The sequence below is a fragment of the Chrysochloris asiatica genome, unplaced genomic scaffold (assembly GCF_000296735.1).
Source record: "Chrysochloris asiatica unplaced genomic scaffold, ChrAsi1.0 scaffold00025, whole genome shotgun sequence".
NCBI lineage: Eukaryota > Metazoa > Chordata > Mammalia > Afrosoricida > Chrysochloridae > Chrysochloris > Chrysochloris asiatica.
Genome location: NW_006408543.1, coordinates 14,680,043 through 14,698,236, shown reverse-complemented (window position 1 = coordinate 14,698,236; position 18,194 = coordinate 14,680,043). Strand labels below are relative to the sequence as shown.

The following is an 18,194-nucleotide window of genomic DNA, read 5'->3' as shown; positions in this document are numbered from 1 at the left end:
GAGCTAGTCACTTTCAACAAAAGAATCACCAGGCAGATTTGGACCAAGTAGAAATCCTCAAAAGGAAAAATAGTCATGAATATAAACATCTCAGTGGATAACTTAAATAGCAAATTAGACACAGCCCAAAAGAATTAGTGAAATGGAGACAAGACCTGATTAAATTGTCTAGACTGCAGTTGAGAGAGATGAAGGGTGTAATGGAAAGATCTAGTGTACATCTAGGAGTCCTGTGTGGGGCTGTGGGCTAATGTGTCAGACTGCAAAGTCGTTTCAACTGCAAGGTCGGTCATTCAAGCTCACCGGCCGCTCCTTGGAAACCCTACACAGGGTCACTATGGGTCAGAATCAGCTCAACAGCACTTAACAACAACAAGATGGGAGAGGTGGTTGTGTGTGGAGTCCAATCCAATCCATTAGGGTTTCCAAGGAGCAGTTGGAACTCTTAAGAATACATATAAATGTTTTAAGTATAAATTCTACAGACTAGAAAAAAAATGTGAAAGTTTCAAACAGGTAGACAAAAAAACGGAACAATAATAAAAGTCATATGAAAAGAGACTCATTAGAACAAGCTAGAGTAAATATAAATAAGATGATAAAATGTATTTCCAGTATTCCAGCAATCACAGTAAATATTAACAAATTAAACCTACCAGTCAAAAGGCAGAAACTGTCATATTGGATTTAACAAATCTAAGGAGCTCTGGTAGCATAGTGGTTACGAATCGGGCTGCTAACCTCAGGGTCAGCAGTTCGAAACTACCAGCTGTTCCATGGGAGAAAGATGAGGCTTTCTACTCCCATAAAGATTTACAGCCTGTACAGGGTTGCTAGGAGTTGGAACCACCACCATCTATGTGTTATTTATGAGACACTCTTAAAACATACAGAAAGTTTGCAAGAAAAAATTTTAAAAACTATATCAGGTAACTACTCATAAAAGAAAGCTAAAGTCAGTAAATTGAGTTTAAATTGAAAAGTGTTATTATAAAGAAGCTCGCCATATTGATGAGGAACAATTCACAATGAAAATTTGGTATTTCTAAAACTATATCCATCTAATAACATAGCCTCAAAACTCAACTATGAAACAAAATTTATCAAAATTACAGACACATGGATAAATTCACAACCATAGGAGGATTTTAACACATCTCTTTCAGTAATTGATAGATCTAACAGATAAAAAATTACATGTCTTTAGAAGAGTTCAACAGTCCAATAAGAAAATTGGATCTAATGAACATATACAGTATCTTAAAGGACAATTGTTGTTGATAAATGCTGTCAAGTCAGGTCATAAGGGTTTCCAAAGCGGTAAAGCTTTGTGTGAGCAGAAAGCCTTATTTTTCTCCAGTGGAGCAGCTGGTGGGCTTGAACTGCTAACCATGTGGACTACAATTCTAGTACTTATTCTACGGGGCTACCACTCTCCCTTAAAGGGCAATAAGGGAAAAGAAAATTATAAGCCAATTATATTTCATGGATGCAAAATTTCAGTGAATAATATTAAATTAGTGCATCAAAAATAATCAGTTGGTATTTTCCTGAAATATAAGAATGGTTCAAATATTAAAACATCTAGTAATATCATGATATTACCAAATTAAGATAAAAATTTTATCCATGTTTCAAAAGGTACAGGAAAAGCATTCTATATAATTCTATACCCACTTATGATTAAACTCTCATCAACTTAAGAATAGAAGGGAATTTCCTTGACAAAGGATGTTGTTGCTGTTGTTAAGTATGGTCGAGTCTGTTCTGACTCATAGAAACCCTGTGTAGGGTTTCCAAGACGCAGTTGGTCAGTGTGAGCAACCAACCTTGCAGTTCAAACTGATCTTGCAGTCTAGCGCATTATCCCACAGTGCCACACCAAGACTCCAGTATAAGGATTAGAAAGGACAGATAAACTGTTTTTTTTTTGTTGTTGTTCTTTTTAAAGCTTTTATTGTGAATTGAGTGATAGTTTACATGGGAGAACATCAGTTCAACACTCATCGTTTCATTGCAATGATAACAATCTCCTCCCAATAAACTCATTTTTAATAGATGATATGATTACAAATGAACTTGAGAGAATCTGTAGACTCACTTTTAGAACTTGTAAGGAAGCTCAGCAAGGATGATGGGTCCAAATGGATACCCAAACATCATCTCCCTTAAATATTCAGCTACAAGTGACTAACCCCACCCACTGCCCTTCATTTGATTCATATGCACAGAGACCTGATATAGGGTTTTCCAGACTGTAAATTTTTATGGGAGCAGAAAACCTCATGGCTCTATCGTAGAGCCACTGACTGATTGTAACCACCAACGTTATGGTTAGCAGTCCACTGCCTATCTTACAGCACCACTGAGACTCTTGCACAAATGACTATGCTGTTGTTGTTAAATGCCCTCGCATCGGCTCTCATAGTGACCCTGTATAGGGTTTCAAGGAGTGGCTGGTAAGTTGGAACGGCTGACCTTGTGGTTCAAACTGACCTTGTGGTCCAGTGCTTATCCTGTAGCATCATGCCAGGACTCCAAATGACTACAAAGCGTAATTTTAAAATTGAGATTTATTATAACAACAACAAAAATAAAGCTAACAAAAAACACACAAGAACTTTACAGAGATAACCAGAAAAATTTACCAAAGAACATTAAAGAGCTAAATAAGTGGACACAGACCCGATGACATCTAATTCCCACAAATCAACCTTTGAAGTCTAGTCTAATTCCAGTAGGGACCCTAGACTTTCTCGACTGGAAATGTTAGACAAGATCATTTAAAGATACTGTCTCACTTAAAATTTAAAAAGAAGTGAATACAATGTCTTTTGAAAACGTCTTCACAATGTTAACCAAGAATAGAATAATTACCAGGAGAGTGACTTAGAACACTGGAGTGCGGAGATGCGAACCCAGCCCTAAAGGCTATTTTTACCTGGAGACATGACTGAGAGGCTTGGCTGTAACTTAGAAAACCCCATGTGGATTGTTTATTGTCGGTGCCCTTAAATCTATTCCATTCGTAGTTCCCCAATGCACAGCAGAACCAAACGTTGCTCACTCTTGTGCTATCACACAGCTTTTGTTGCAAACACTGTCAGCCCATGTCATTGAGGGTCTTTCTCTTTGTCTCTGACCCTCTATTTTACCAATGAAAGTAAGGGGACACAAGTCAGAATCTGGGAGCTACCAAGAGTGGGGATGCTGATATGCTCCCCTACCACAGCCTCCATACACTCTTGGCTGAGACCCTGAAGTGAAGATAACCCAGAAGTAAATTTGACCTCACGTGGATACCACTCAGCGTTGAATCACGTATGTGGCCCAAGACAAGCCTTGTATGTATTAAGGCGAACTCTGCCATGCTAGTGTTCCCCAAACCCAAACCCCACTGGCATCGAATCAGTTCCAATTCATAGAAGCCCTGTGTACGTTTTCCAAGGCTGTAAATCTTTATGGGAACAGAAAGCCTCATCTTTCTCCTGAGGAGCAGTTAGTGGATTTGAACTGCTGACCTTGTGGTTTAGTCCAGTATTTATCCTACAGCACCATCAGGGCTCCATGCTAGTGCCTCTAGTGCCTCCAGACCTGACCAAAAAACAAAACAAAACACCAGGAAGCTCTTGAAAGGAAGGGAGATAACATCAGGCCTCAAATTGCTTCTACAAATAATTTTTCAATATATCATCCAGCACATACTCAAAGATGATCAAACACATACAGAGCCAAGACAAGAATGAGTAGAAAGACATGACAGTGGATACCGACCTCCCTGGGACTCTAGTGACTTCAGTATTACCAGAAAGGACACACAAATGGCTTCCAAGTGTTTGCAATGTTCTTTTGGTTGACTTGGGTAGTGATTACATGACTGTTCAATTTATACTAACCCAGTCAACTGTACATTTACAATGTATATACTTTTCTGTATGTATACTTTACAATCAAAAGGCTTATAAGCGAACAATAAAAGCTTATAAAATTGAATTCCATCAACAGGAGAAGAGATTAATAAATTGTGATATTTACCAATAGAATATTTAGCAGTTTTGTTGAAAGAACTAGAATTACATCTATCCATAGGGATCAATTCTGAAAAATATAACGTGGAGAGAAATTACCAGCTAGGTGTGGCGCTGTGGGTTAGTTAATGTGCCAGATTGCAAAACCATTTGAACTGCAAGGTCAATGGTTCAAGCTCACCAGCTGCTCTTTGGAAACCCTATGCAGGGTCACTATGGGTCGGAACCGACTCAACGGCACTTAACAACAACAACAAGAAAGCTATGCATGCCATAATACCATTTATAAGAAATTTGAAACCTGTTAAGCAATAGTATGCATTATAAGGAAGGCATACATAAGTAATAAAAGTATAAGACATTCATGAAATAATAAGGGTCAGATTAAAAATGGGAAGCACGGTGACTCTGTAGGATAAATACTGCACTGTAAACCACAAGGTTGGTGGTTTGAGCCCACCAGCGGCTCCGTAGGAGAAAGATGAGGCTTTCTGCTCCTGCAAAGATTTATAGCCCAGAAACCTTATATGTCACTACGAGTGGAAACTGACTCATTGACTCTTAACAAGGTTCAAAATACTACTTTAAGGAAAAGAAGGAAAAAAAATAAAAAATCATATTATTGACAGCTTTAACTGTTCTCTGTCATTTTAATTTATTATAAAAGGGTTGAATCAAATAAAGTAAAATGTTACTTACAGTTCTACAAAGATGGGAAGTTGGTTCATAATATATTTCTTTCACCTTATTTCTCTTCAAACAGTCTATTTAAAAAGTAAATTCCTTTGAGAGGATGTTGCTGTTAAGTGCTGCCAAGTCGGTTCCAACTCATAGTGACTCTGTATAGGGTTTCCAAGGAGCGGCTGCTGAGTTCAAACCACTGAACTTGCGGTTCAAATCGACCTTGCGGTGCAATGCATTGACTCGCAGCACCATCTGTTGGATTTCAGCAGTTCTTGGGATGCCATGTGGATAAGAAAGCAAACCTTGTGGCTTCAGTATTTCAGAACTAACTTACCGGTAATGTTCCTGGGTGGCACACATAGTTAAGCGGTAGATTGCTAACTGAAAAATTGGTGATTCAAACTCACCCAGAGGTACTTCAGACCTGGCAATTTGTTTTCTTGGAAACCCTATGGAACAATTCTTCTCTTCAGACACGGAGTCGCCTGCATCACAATCAACAGACTCGGTTGTAATTAACAAGGGACGACTGCTTATCTTTCTCCTGTCTAATAAATGATGCATTGTGAATGCTTCAGTGCCCACACACCCAAATGCCTTTTTCTTTTTAGCTTTGATTTTTTGATTTTTAAAGGATGGCTCATATGTTTCTAAATACTGTTTTTTATTTCTGACCTGAGAATCTTTTTGAAGTGCTTTTCAACATCGAGCCATTCTAACTGAATGTTTAGCCACTGCTTACCTTCTTGTATTTTGTGTGTTTTTTTTTTAGGAGCGGGATAAATTCTACTTATCTCGTAGCGTTGTGTTAGAACTCCTGCAGGCCCTGAAGCTCAAATCTCCTTTACCAGACACGAACCTCCTTCTGCTGGTCCAGGTAGGCTTTCTGATTCACTTCTCAGTCATGAGCTCCATTTGTGGTTAGGGAAATAGCAAGGGAGCTATGGGACATACTGATAAAACCGGCTGTCTCCGCCCTGAGACAGGAACTAATACATATTGTATGAGCCATGATCTAATTAATACCACGCACTTGACATTTACATTGGTCTCAAAAAAAAAGGGAATCTTTTCTTTGTTCTTACTGGAGAACTAATTCTGTGATGGATAAAAAGAATGAAACATCATTTCTTTTGCTAAGAAATTTGCTGTACAGTATGTGGGTCGAGTAGCTCACGCACAGCTGGTTGGGAGGGGAACTTGAAATGGGAAAAATGAAGCCAAAATTGGGGGATGAGACTGAGGCAAGGTCGAAGTGTAGGATGAGCATGTGTGGGCTGCCAGATCTTTGTGAAGTAGAAGAGAGGGTGAGGGTAGGCAGGTCAGCTCTACAATCAAATGGCAGGATGTATTGAGTCCACCAGCTGCTCCTCGGAAACCCACCAGGGTTGCTGTGAGTCAGAACCAACTGGATGGCACTTCGTAACAATTGAGTCCAGCCATTGTGGGGTGAAAGAATGCGCACCCTTGGGAGTTGATGAGTCGGGGCTTGAATGCAGACAGAGATGGAGATGATGTCATTGGTTGTGAACTGCTTCCAAAGAACTGAAGCTGCCCATCCTTGTTGGCATCCTTAGCTCACTCAGCATCTTAGGCAAGTGTGCAGAGCTTGATGAGTTGAGTGCCGTGAAAGAAGAGGAAGAGAGAGAAACAGAGAAAGTCCTGTGGGGAAGTTGAGAGCAGGTGATACCTTACTCCCTATGGTGTGGAAGCAAGTGGCTTTTGAGCTGGGTCACAAAGGACAGTGGGTACAGCCAAATACCTTTGCCTGAGGCTCCATAGGGAATGGACTTCAGAATAATGATATGAGAGTGGAGTGGATAAAATGCAAACCAGTGGGTCAGCTAGCCTGGGACCCTACCTCAGGGCTGAGGCTGCATTTAAAAACTTGCCTATGGGCTATGGCTGGGAGCAGGCGTCAGTCAGACTGCCTGTGTAAACTGAGTCACAGCTTCTTCAATTAGTCTTGATGGTCATTAAAACCAAGCTCAGAGTCTGGGGCCTACAAACTTCAGGTTACATGGCAGGATAAAGTGGAAGCTTGATATCAAAGGAGTCAATAGATTTCCCTGAATCTTGGGTAACTTGGGTACCAGTTGGAGAGATGAGGGTGAAAGAAACATTAATGAGCATCTAATGTGACAGGCTAGCTGTTTTCCTTATTCCATTCACTTAATCCTTACCATGAACTCCTGGTGTGACGCTCTGGGATAAAGCACTGGACCGCAATGTTGGTTTGAACCGTATGGTTGGTGGTTCAAGCTTACCAGCAACTTCCTGGAAACCCTATACAGGGTTGCTATGAGACAGAGCCAACTCGATGGTACTTAAAAATCCTCCCCATCCTATGAGGCCTTGGTTCTGCACTGCAGATGAGAAGACAAAGACCCAGGGAACTTCAGTGGCCTGACCACGATCACAAGGCTTGGAGAAACGATAGTGTCAGCATCTGACTCGAGGGCTTTAGCATTTCAGAGCCTTGTGGTTAGCAGTCTGGTGCTTATTCTACAGCACCACCAGGGCTCCATGCTAGTGCCTCTAGACACTGGTAAAAACAACCAGAAAGTTCTTTGAAGGAACCAAGATAACACATCAGGCCTCAAGTTGTTTCTACAAATAATCTTTCACTATATCATCCAGCACATACTCAAAGCTGATCAGTGTGAACTGTAGCCTGATCAGGTCCTTTGTTCTCCTTGCTCAGATTTCCACCACATCTCTTAGCTTTTTGTATTGCTTTCATCTCTCTTCACGCCACTGCAATCTTTCTACCTATGGTGACCCTGAGGACATTTTACTGAATCTGATAAGATTCCTTCCTGCATCAAAAACTTGCAATGACTTTCTCTGCCTCCACCACTAAGGTTTCCCATGTCTGGCCACACTCGACTATTCAGCAATGCACTAGGCGAGGTCCTGGGCATACAGAGATGTAGACGGCATAAGCCCGATTCTGATGGTGTGTTAATGCTTTCATGAAAGTCTACACTGCATGTAAAATACTATGGAGGTTGTTGTTGTTGTGAAGTGCCATCGAGTCAGTTCTGACCCATAGCGACCCTGTAGAGGGTTTCCAAGGAGCAATTGGTGAGCTTGAACCACAACCTTGCAGCTCAAACCGACTTTGCAGTCCAGTGCATTAACCCACAACCACACCAGGACTATGAAGGTGGAGAAAGCTAATTCAGCCTGGGAGATGAAGGCAGCTCATTAAGCCATTATGGACCATGACAAAGGCCCAGGTGCTGTGCTGGAGAGACAGATGAATAAGCCATGGCCCCTTCCGTCCAGGACTTTGCGATCTAGTAGGTGGCATTGGTAAATAAACAAAAACCCCACTAGTGTGATGTGTACAAAAGTAGAGGTGGATACCACGTAGGGAAGTGCTTATTAGAAAAGGAGTGTGTAGACCTTGAACATGTAGAAGTTCAAGCGTCTACTCAGTAGAGAAGAGGAGGAATAACACCTGTTATTTACCATTCAAATGCCACTGACTTGTCCTTGTCGTCTCCCACCCCCAACTACATACTGCTAATCAATAGTTGTGTTTTCTCAAAGACTTGAGATTTAATGAAAAGTAGGCGTGCTTTCAGTGAAAATCACCGTACGTTGTCTTGATAGCGCTCTCATGACCCGTGGGAGCTCTCTGAGAGCGTGTGTGATAGTGATTGTTGGAAACTGACACCCATGGGAATCGAGCATGAAAAAGTCAGAAGGCAATGGCTTCCACAAGACATTAGAAGCCCTGGAGGAAGACAGAGCAAAGCTGCTACCAAAAAAATATCTGTCCTCCTAGAAGATACAAGCTTTAAAATTCTTCTAGTGGATACCCTTGGCTTTTGTATCCCCTTCTATTCACATATCAGCAGCAACACTGCCTTTGAGGACAAGCACCTTTGATTGAAACTGATCTTAAAGATGAGTAAGCTCTACACTGGTTTGAAGGAGAGGGCAGCAGAGCGGTGTCAGCTTGGCAGGTAGATATGTCTGGAGGTCACTTGCCATGAGAAAACAACTTTGGCTGCAAGTCCCTTCTGGTGCTTTACTTTGGCCAGTGGAGAGTGTCCCCTTAATTGCCGTCAGTCAAGAGTAGGGCAGATCCACTCGGCTGATATTCTTGGGGTCTGTAACTGCAGCTGGGGACTGGTTTTCTAAGAAGTACATTACTCAGCCCAAATAAGCATTTGTCATAAGTCAGCAAAAGAACATTGACAGTGTAAATTACCCAGCGCTTAAGGCAACCATGAAAACAGTGATTACAGCAGTTAGGTGAATAAATAACAAAAACAAATTCGCTTTAGGAAGAAAAAGGAAAAAGTAGATGCTTCTGAATGCACTTTATGCAATTTCAAACGTATAGCATTTTGATCTTTTTTAGGGCAAATATGTATTTGTTATTGAATCAAGTTAAATAAGCGAAGAATAAGAAAGAACAAGTTGTAAGTTATTTAGGTTGGAGAGATATTTTGAGATCATGCCCTTGAGGAACAACTTTATAAAAATTTCAACCTTCTCCCACTGGATGAATGGCCAAGTTCATATAAAGTCAAAATATATTAACTATCATGCCCATTTTAAAGTAACAGATCCTTGTTCTATAAACTCTTAGAATAAACCATTTCTATAATCGAGAGAAATAAAAGTGAGGTCATTAAAAAGACAGAAAAGACTAAAGGATGTCAGAAGAGACTCTGAAACTTGCTCATGAGCATTGTTGTTAAGTGCCGTCGAGTTGGTTCCATCCCATAGTGACCCTGTATAGGGTTTTCAGGTAGTGGCTGGTGAGCTTGAACCACTGACTTTGCAGTTCAAACTGACTCTGTAGTCTACTGCTTAGCCCACAACACCACAAGATGCTAAAATGAATGGAAGAAATGAAGAAGTAAAAGAACTGAACAGAAAATTTAGAAAGGCAGCTTGATAAGACAGAGTCAAATATTATAATAAATGTGCAATGACTTGGAGTTAGAAAGCCAAAGGGAAGATAACATGTTCAACGTTTCTCAAGCTGAAAGAACTGAAGAAAAAAATCCAAGCTTCAGGTTTCTGTATTGAAGAATTGTATGGGTGAAGCACTGAATGAGGCAGAAAATATCAAAAGAAGATGAAAAGAGTACACAGAGTTGCTGCACCAAAAATCAATGGTTGATTCTTAACCATTTCATGAAGTAGCATATGATGAAGAACTCATGGCACTGAAGGCATTGGTAAAAACAAAACAAAACAAAACAAGGCTCCAAGAACTGATGGAATACAGATGGAAGTCTTTCAACAAAGTGGAGGCACTCACTCATCTAATGCCAAGAAATTGGAAAAACAGTTACCTGGCCAACCTAATGGAAGAGCCATATTTGTGCCCATTTCAAATAGACGTGGTCCAACAGAATGTGGAAATCATGAAACAATATCATCAATATCACATGCAAGTAACGTTTTGCTAAAGATAATTCAAAAGTGGTTTCAACAGTACAGTGACAGGAAACTGCCAGAAATTTAAGCCAGATTCGGAAAAGGGTGTGAAGCTAGGGACATTTATTATTGCTGAAGTCAGATGGATCTTGGCTGAAACCAGAGAATACTAGTTAGATATTTACTTATGCTTATTGACTATGCAAAGGCATTCAACTGTGGATCATACCAAATTATGAATAACATTGTGAAGAATGGGTATTCCAGAACATTTAATTGCGCGCACAAGGAACCTGTATACAGACCAACAAGCAGCCATTTAAACAGAACGAGGGGATACTGAGTAGTTTAAAATTGGAAACGTGTGTGTCAGGGTTGTATCCTCTCACTATGTTTATTCAATCTTTATACTGAGAGTTTAAATAATCTGAAAAACTGGGTTTTATGAAGAACTTGGCATCAGGATTTGAATAAAACTCATTAACAACCTCTGATATACAGGTGATACAACCTTGCTTGCTGGAAGAGAAGAGGACTTAAAATACTTACTGATGATGATCAAAGAATACAATATGGATTGCACCTCAATATAAAGAAAACAAAAATACACACAATTGGACCAATAATAAATAACATCATGATAAATGGAAAAAAGATTGAAGTTGTCAAAGACTTCATTTTGCTTGGATCCATAGTCAACATTCATGGCAGCAGCAATCAAGAAATTAAATCACATGTTGCATTAGGTAAATCTGCTGCAAAAACCTCTTTCCAGCATTAAAGACCAAAGATGTGTGTTTGAAGACTAAGGTGCTCCTGACCCAAGCCATAGTATTTTCAGTCGCCTTGATATGCAGATGATACAACCTTGCTTGCTGAAAGTGAGGAGGACTTAAAACATTTACTGATGAAGATCAAAGAGCACAGCCTACATCTCAATGTAAAGAAAACAAAAATCCTCACCACTGGACCAATAAACAACATTCTTATTAACGGAGAAAAGATTGAAGTTGTCAAGGACTTCATTCTTCTTGGATCAACTATCAACACTCATGGAAGCAGCAGTCAAGAGATCAGACGACGTATTGCATTAGGCAAATCTACTGCACAAGACCTTTTTAAAGTGTTGAAGGGCAAAGATGTCAGCTTGAGGACTAAGGTGCGCCTGACCCAAGCCATGGTATTTTCCATAACCTCATATGCATATGAAAGCTGGACAGTAAATAAGGAAGACCTTAGAAGAATTGACGCATTTGAGTTATGGTGTTGGAGGAGAATATTGAAAGTGCCATGAGCTTCCAAAAGAACAAACAGATCCATGTTGGAAGAAATGCATCCAGAGTGCTTCTTGGAGGCCAGGATGGCCACACTTTGTCTATCATACTTCAGACATATTGTCAGGAAGGACCAGTCACTGGAGAAGGATACCACGTTTGGTAGGGTGAAGGGTCAGAGAAAAAGAGGAAGACCCCCAATGAGATGGATTGGTCAGGTGGCAGCATCAGTGGACTCAATTTGGCAACAACAGTGTGGTTGGCCTAGGATGGGGCAGTGTTTCATTCTGCTGTGCATAGGGTTGCTATGAGTCGGTACCGACTCAATGGTACCTAACAACAACAACAACATATGCATGTGAAAGTTGGATAACAAATAAGGAAGACCAAAGAAGAATCGATACATTTGTATTAGGGTGTTGGAGAAGAGTACCGAAAGTACCATGGACTGCCAAAAGAACAAACAAGTCTGTCTTGGAAGAAATACAGCCAGAATGTTCCTTAGAAGTGAAGATGGCAAGACTTCTCTGTCATACATTGGACGTGTTATCAGGAGGGAGCAGTCCCTGGAGAAGGACATTATGCTTGGTAAAGCAGAGGGTCAACAGGTTACTGAAAAAGAAAAGGACCCCTAATGAGATGGACTGACACCGTGGCAGCAACAGTGGGCTCAAACATAACAATTGTGAGGATGACGCAGGACTGGGCCGTGTTTCGTTCTGTTGTGCATAGATAGGGTCACTATGAGGTGAAACTGTCACCTAACTTCTCTGATTACAGCCTCGGAAACGCTATACAGTGTCACTGTGAGTTAGAATGGACTCGTGGCATTTAACACAGCAACAACAAACGTCTCTAATTAAAACAGTAGATGGATTGCACCGCTGAGCTGGACCCCATCTGTCCTTCTCATATAGAAACCAGAGCTGCTGTGTGTTTTGTTTTGTTTTTTTAATCAAACAGTCAAGAGAGAATCACTTAGAGAACAATGGCACACATTCTCAAGGAATGTGGCAGCCACTCAGGTTATAAATCTTTCAAGGCAGGAATAGGTACCGATCACTCTATTTTTTAATTCCTAGGAACTCATTCAGAAAGTCTGACATCATGGCAAACTTCCCAGCCTACCATTTTGTGGTTGCGCAGCCAGGGTTCTTGAACTTGTTTTTACTTAGACATAGCCAGGTGATCGCAAATGTTCAAGCGGACTTTCTTCTTTGGTTTGTTTTTTAAGGAAGAGGAGGTCTGGAGACAGAAAATCATTTGACAAATAGAGAAAAAAAAAATTATTCTTTGCAATGAAAATCGTCAGTTGCAGGATCTCATTATCTTGCCATGTGGATCCATGCACTGACCTGTTTTAATCTCTATCTTTCGATATTTTTCTTTCCTGCTGACTTGCCGTACCTATTTGTTCTCAAGGTGAAATAAAGCAGCATTTTCATAATAAGAGTAATCACCCATTAAAAAGCCACCATAAAGAATATTTCAGCGCCCAAAAAAAATAATGTCCTGTTATATGCTAATAAACCAAGGGTGGTTATGGTGCTAATAAACCGTGAGAATCATCTCAGTGAATAGGTTTTCTTTGAACAGTAGATGCTTTGTGGACGGGAGAAGAAAGAAAACAACACAGGTAGAGCTGTTATCCTGAATCCGCAGAGTTACTACAGACATGTGCTTATTAGCATTAGTTGCGTTGGTAATAATCGGATCACTCTGTGGGATGAGAGGTGGAGATACTATTCTGGGTTTCATTTCAGTAATGAATTCATTTAGCAATACCACACAGTGGATATTGCGTTTCTTTTGTAGTCTCGGAGGAATGCATCTTTCAGGGGCGTTATCATTAGCTCTCTCTGAAAGTACAGAATTCTTCTCTCTACAACACGGATCATTTCATCCTGTGATTCTAGTTAGAACTTTACATTTGGAGCACTTGTATCAAACCAGAATGGATTTTTCTTTTCAGTTTAGGATCGTCAGCTATAGAAAGTGAACATAGCTCAGCATTACTATTATGTAGAAATGCACTGGGTTAAAACACAATGATACAGAACAGATACTAGATGATTTTAGAGGATTAAGCGGTTATATTCCCTTTAACACGCCAGATCGTCTTAGGCACCTCTGATACTTTTAGAGTGATTGTTTTTTAGGAATTCTGACTGGTGAGAGATCACAAATCAGACCTTTGAATTTGGCCTCCTGTCCGTGGCTGCCAGCCAATTCTGACAAAGTACTTGTTGATACTTTGCTGCGGGTGGCAGGTGAGACAGATATCTGCTGAAGGGAGACAGGGACGTTGGCTGTTTTGCTTCTAGAACAAGTTTTATTTTCCACTCAAGGGCCCAGCCAAGCCAGGCAAGCACTCTTTGAGGGCCTGGGGCTTCCAGCATCTCTTCAGTGGGCGGATTTGACTAAAACAGAGCACACAGACCCTCCAAACTTGCCTTCCCTCACACATGAGGTGCAGTTCTGCCCTCTCTTACAGCTGGGGAGTCTCTGATTCCTGTGATAAGGAAATGGATTATAATGGTGGCATCCTGACCCTTGACAGAGATTTAGGGACTTAGTCAAAATTAGTTTGTCTTCAATGACTAAAAGAATGAAAGCTTTTAACAACACACATTATAAGAAAACATGCATATCTACATAGAGGTTGAAGGTAAGTCTCCCATTCACTACATATGTCTAGTAATTATCACTGCATTTACGTTTGCTACATACAGGTTTTGGTTAGAGTGACAGATTTTATTTCTTGTACTTTTTTTTTTTCTGCCCTACTTTCTTTTCCATGTATTAGAAATAGTCCAAGTCATAACTGAAGAAAATCATGGAAATTTTGAGGTTTCCAATGGATGCTACCAAAATATCTCTCTCCCAGATTCAGAGTTAATAACCAAATAGGCTCTTCAGCTCTCTGTAACTGTCGGGGGAGGGGCACATGGAGTTGAAGGTGTTAAAATGGAGGTAGCTGTCTTCGCTTGTCCTTCAGCTCTAAGGGACCTCTGTCCAGTGCACAAAGGCCTCTCATGGAGGGCCAGAGCAGCTTACACTGGAAGTCTAAGGACTCTGCCCTCAGAACGCTCTTGACAAGAACGCTACGTTGCCACTGGAATCGAACCTGCTACCTACTAATAACAACCCCTGATAGTCTGACAGCATGCTGGTCTCCATTCCATTGTCACTCGGCTCCTCCTCTGGCTTCCTTGAGATTTCCTGGCCTAGTCCACCCCATATTTTATTTCTCCTTAGTATGACGGGGCTGAGCCTGCCTCGCTGACCTTGTACCATGACCTAGTACTCTCCCAGCTGAGAATGAGAAGAAATTGAAGGTAAAGGTTCTTCCAGAGCCTCTGAACTCAGTGGAGCTTTGGATCCCGAAGTCACGATTGCCACTGACCAGGGCCTAGGAAAGAGAAGTGAAATAGGATCTAATTAATTGATTGCTCATGATACACTCTACACACTTTTTTTTTTTTCTAAAATCATTCATAAATGGTTTGGATGCAGTGTCAGATTGCCTAATGAGCAAGTTAAGCACATGCTTACTTGTGCTTACTTACTAATCTGTCATGAAATAAGGTCACTTTTTTTTTTAACCGCATCAAAAGTACTGCTTGTAGGTATGGCTGGCATCTGTCTCTCTCCCAACCCCCCAACACCTTCCTAGAAAATCAAAGCTTCTTTTCAAATTTACTATCCCTGACAGGGCCAGAGTTACCAGTAAGCAAGGTAAGCACAGGCTTACTTGGACTTATTTACGCATCTGTAGTGAACAGTTCTACCTGGGTTTCAGATAGGAACAACATGTGAAACTGCTCACTACAGTGATGAAACCCAGGTGAACCTGTTCACTATAGGTAAGTGTTGTTAGGTACTGTTGAGTTGATACTGACGCATAGTGACCCCATGCACAACAGAATGAAACACTGGCCGGTCCTGGGCCAACTTCATAATCTTTGCTACACTTGAGCCCATTGCAGCTGTCATTGTGCCAACCCATCTCGTTGAGGGTCTTGCTCTTTTTCTCTGACCCTCCACTTTACCAACTATGATGTCCTTCTCCATGGACTGGTCCCTCCTGATAATATGTCCAAAATATGAGATGAAGCCTCACCCTCCTGGCTTCTAAGGAGCATTCTGGTTGTACTTCTTCTGACACAGATTTGTTTGTTCTTTTGACAGTCCATGATACTTTTAATATTCTCCTCCAACACCATAACTTAAACACATCAGTTCTTCTATAGTCTTCTTTATTCATTGTCCAACTTTTACCATGGCTTGGGTCAGTAGCACCTTAGTCCTCAAACTGACATCTTTGCTCTTCAACACTTTAAAGAGATCTTGTGCAGCAGATTTGCCTAATGTAACACATCATTTGATTTCTTGATTGCTGCTTCCATGAATGTTGATGGTTAATGTGAGCAAAACGAAGTCTTTGACAAGTTCCATCTTTTCTTGATTTATCTTCATGTTATTTAGTGGTGTAGTGGTGAGGATTTTTGTTTTCTTTACATTGAGATGCAACGCATATCGAAAGCTGTGGTCTTTGATCTTCATCTGTAAGTATTTTAAGTCCTCTTCACTTTCAGCAAGCAAGGTTGTATCATCTGGCTATCATAGGTTGTTAGATGAGTCTTCCTCCAATCCTGATGCCATGTTCTTCTTCATCTAGTCCAGCTTCTCAAATTATTGCTCAGCATACAAATTGAGTAAATAAGGTGAAAGAATACAACCCTGGCACACAGCTTTCCTTTTTTAAAACCATTCAGTGTTCCCTTGTTCTGTTCAAACAACTGCCTCTTGGTCACTGTACACGTTTCTCATGAGCACCATTTATTGTTCTGGAATACTCATACTTTGCAATGTTGTCCAGAGCTTGTCATGATCCACACAATCAAAAGCCTTTGCATAGTCAATAAAGCACAGGTAAACATCTTTCTGTTATTCTCTTCTCTCAGCCAAAATCCATCTGATGTCACAGATGAGTAAGTAAGCTCAAGTAAGCTTGTGCTTATCTGACTTATTGGGTAATCCACCTCTGGTTGGATAGTGCATGAGGTGGAAAATGCCTGTAAAAATCTACAATGAAACAAATGAAATTATAACCTGGCCGATTCATCCTCATTATTGTCTCAAATCACAACTCATTAATCAATTTATTTCACAAATACTTGCTGTGCTGCCTGAGATGCCAGGCACTTAGCTGGCACTGGGGCTGAGATGAAGCAAGTCTGTGCCCCATGAGAGCTCACAGCAGGTCAGGGCGTGGATTCACAGACCTTCCCGATCTCATATGATGGATGTTATAATGCAGCAAGTCCTAGGTCCCTTGAGGGCAGCACAGGGTGGGGGTCATAGTCATTATCAAGACAGAAGAAGCGGCTCTTCAGCCTTCATCTTAGAGAATGAGAAAGCATTTGCCCAGGGAACCACCAGTAAAAAGACTTGAAAGACCTCAACAGCCTTGTCAACTTTAGAACCCAAATGAATGCATAAGGCTGGAAGAGGGCCTGGATATGGATGGGGTGGGAGGAGGAGTAAAAGGGACCCCGGGGGTGGGAGTGGGGAGAGAGGAGTGCCCAGACTACTCTTCTGTTGATTGTGTTTCCATTTTTAATCTAAAATGGGTGATATGATAGAAATCACAAAAATGATGTCAACATGGCCTCACAGTAACTGCTGGAAGGCTAAGGACTAGACAGACTTCAGAATATATCTGACAGGGCTGACGTCTTTTACTTCTTCCTCGATTGCACAGCCCAGCTCAGGGCAGCTCAGCTGTCTGGGCTCGCATTGGTACTAAGAGTCTGAATTTCTCATAGAAATGAACTGTCATGATTCTCTAGTCTGATTTATTTAGGGCAAAGTGTCACAGAAGTAGACACAAATGAATTTAAGCCAAGTTAATATAATTATGAGGCATTTGTGACTGTCCCAGAGCTCTTAAACATAACGATTCTCTCCATTTCTCATTAGTTTATATGTGCCGATGCTGGAACCAAACTAGCTGAGTCAACTATCCTGAGCAAGCAGATGATCGTCTCTGTACCTGGAGTAAGTCTTGACCGAACTGATTGTCAGCACTGAATAATTTCTTCCCATTTCCTCATTCTTGGTTTGTGTCCTGGTTTAATTTTTCTTTTCCCCATGGTGTTCCTAAGTAGTAAGACCCTCTTCTGCATTCCCACCCACCCCCATCCCTGGTAACCACGAATATACTTTGGTCTTTATATACTTGCCTATTCTAAATGTTTTCAAATAAGTGGAATCCTACAAACATTGAGTCATAAAATGATCATTGGAAAATTGAAAAGATAGTCACATCTTCTTTCAAAGAGCAGTGAAGAGAATCTAAATTCATTCCAGTTACTGAAAACTTTTAATCCCAGGGGCCATGAATAAAATGGAAGCAGCCAGTTGAGACGAGAAAAGAAATGACCAGAGAGAGAATAGATTTGATTCAAGTTCAGTTTTTCCAGAAACAATTTTCTGATACTGGCTCTGGTTAATCAATTTGATTTAATGAAATGCAAAAGAAAATCAGCATCACAATGTCTCGCTTTCCTCTATACTACTTTCTTTTTAGAATTAAAAAAAAAAAATGTCCATTATTGCCAAATGTGAACTATTTGGTATTATGTGCTCATGAGATTCTGATGGATAGAGCTGAGGGTGAGAAACTATTATAATTGACGGATAGCAAGTTTACATCAACAAACTCTGAAACTTTAGAGATAGAAATCGTTAACTGAAAAAAAATAATAGAATTTTCAGTAGAAAAATATTTTAA

General features: G+C 40.6%; 1 protein-coding gene across 1 annotated transcript in view; it reads left to right on the top strand.

Annotated features, from left to right (window-relative positions):
* UNC79 (unc-79 homolog (C. elegans)) overlaps positions 1-18,194 on the top strand; it is a 330,078-nt gene that overhangs the window by 271,520 nt on the left and 40,364 nt on the right. Inside the window, exons 41-42 of the mRNA XM_006839553.1 lie at positions 5,485-5,589; positions 17,381-17,458. Coding sequence (XP_006839616.1) covers positions 5,485-5,589; positions 17,381-17,458 — 183 coding nt within the window. The remainder of the gene's footprint in view (positions 1-5,484; positions 5,590-17,380; positions 17,459-18,194) is intronic.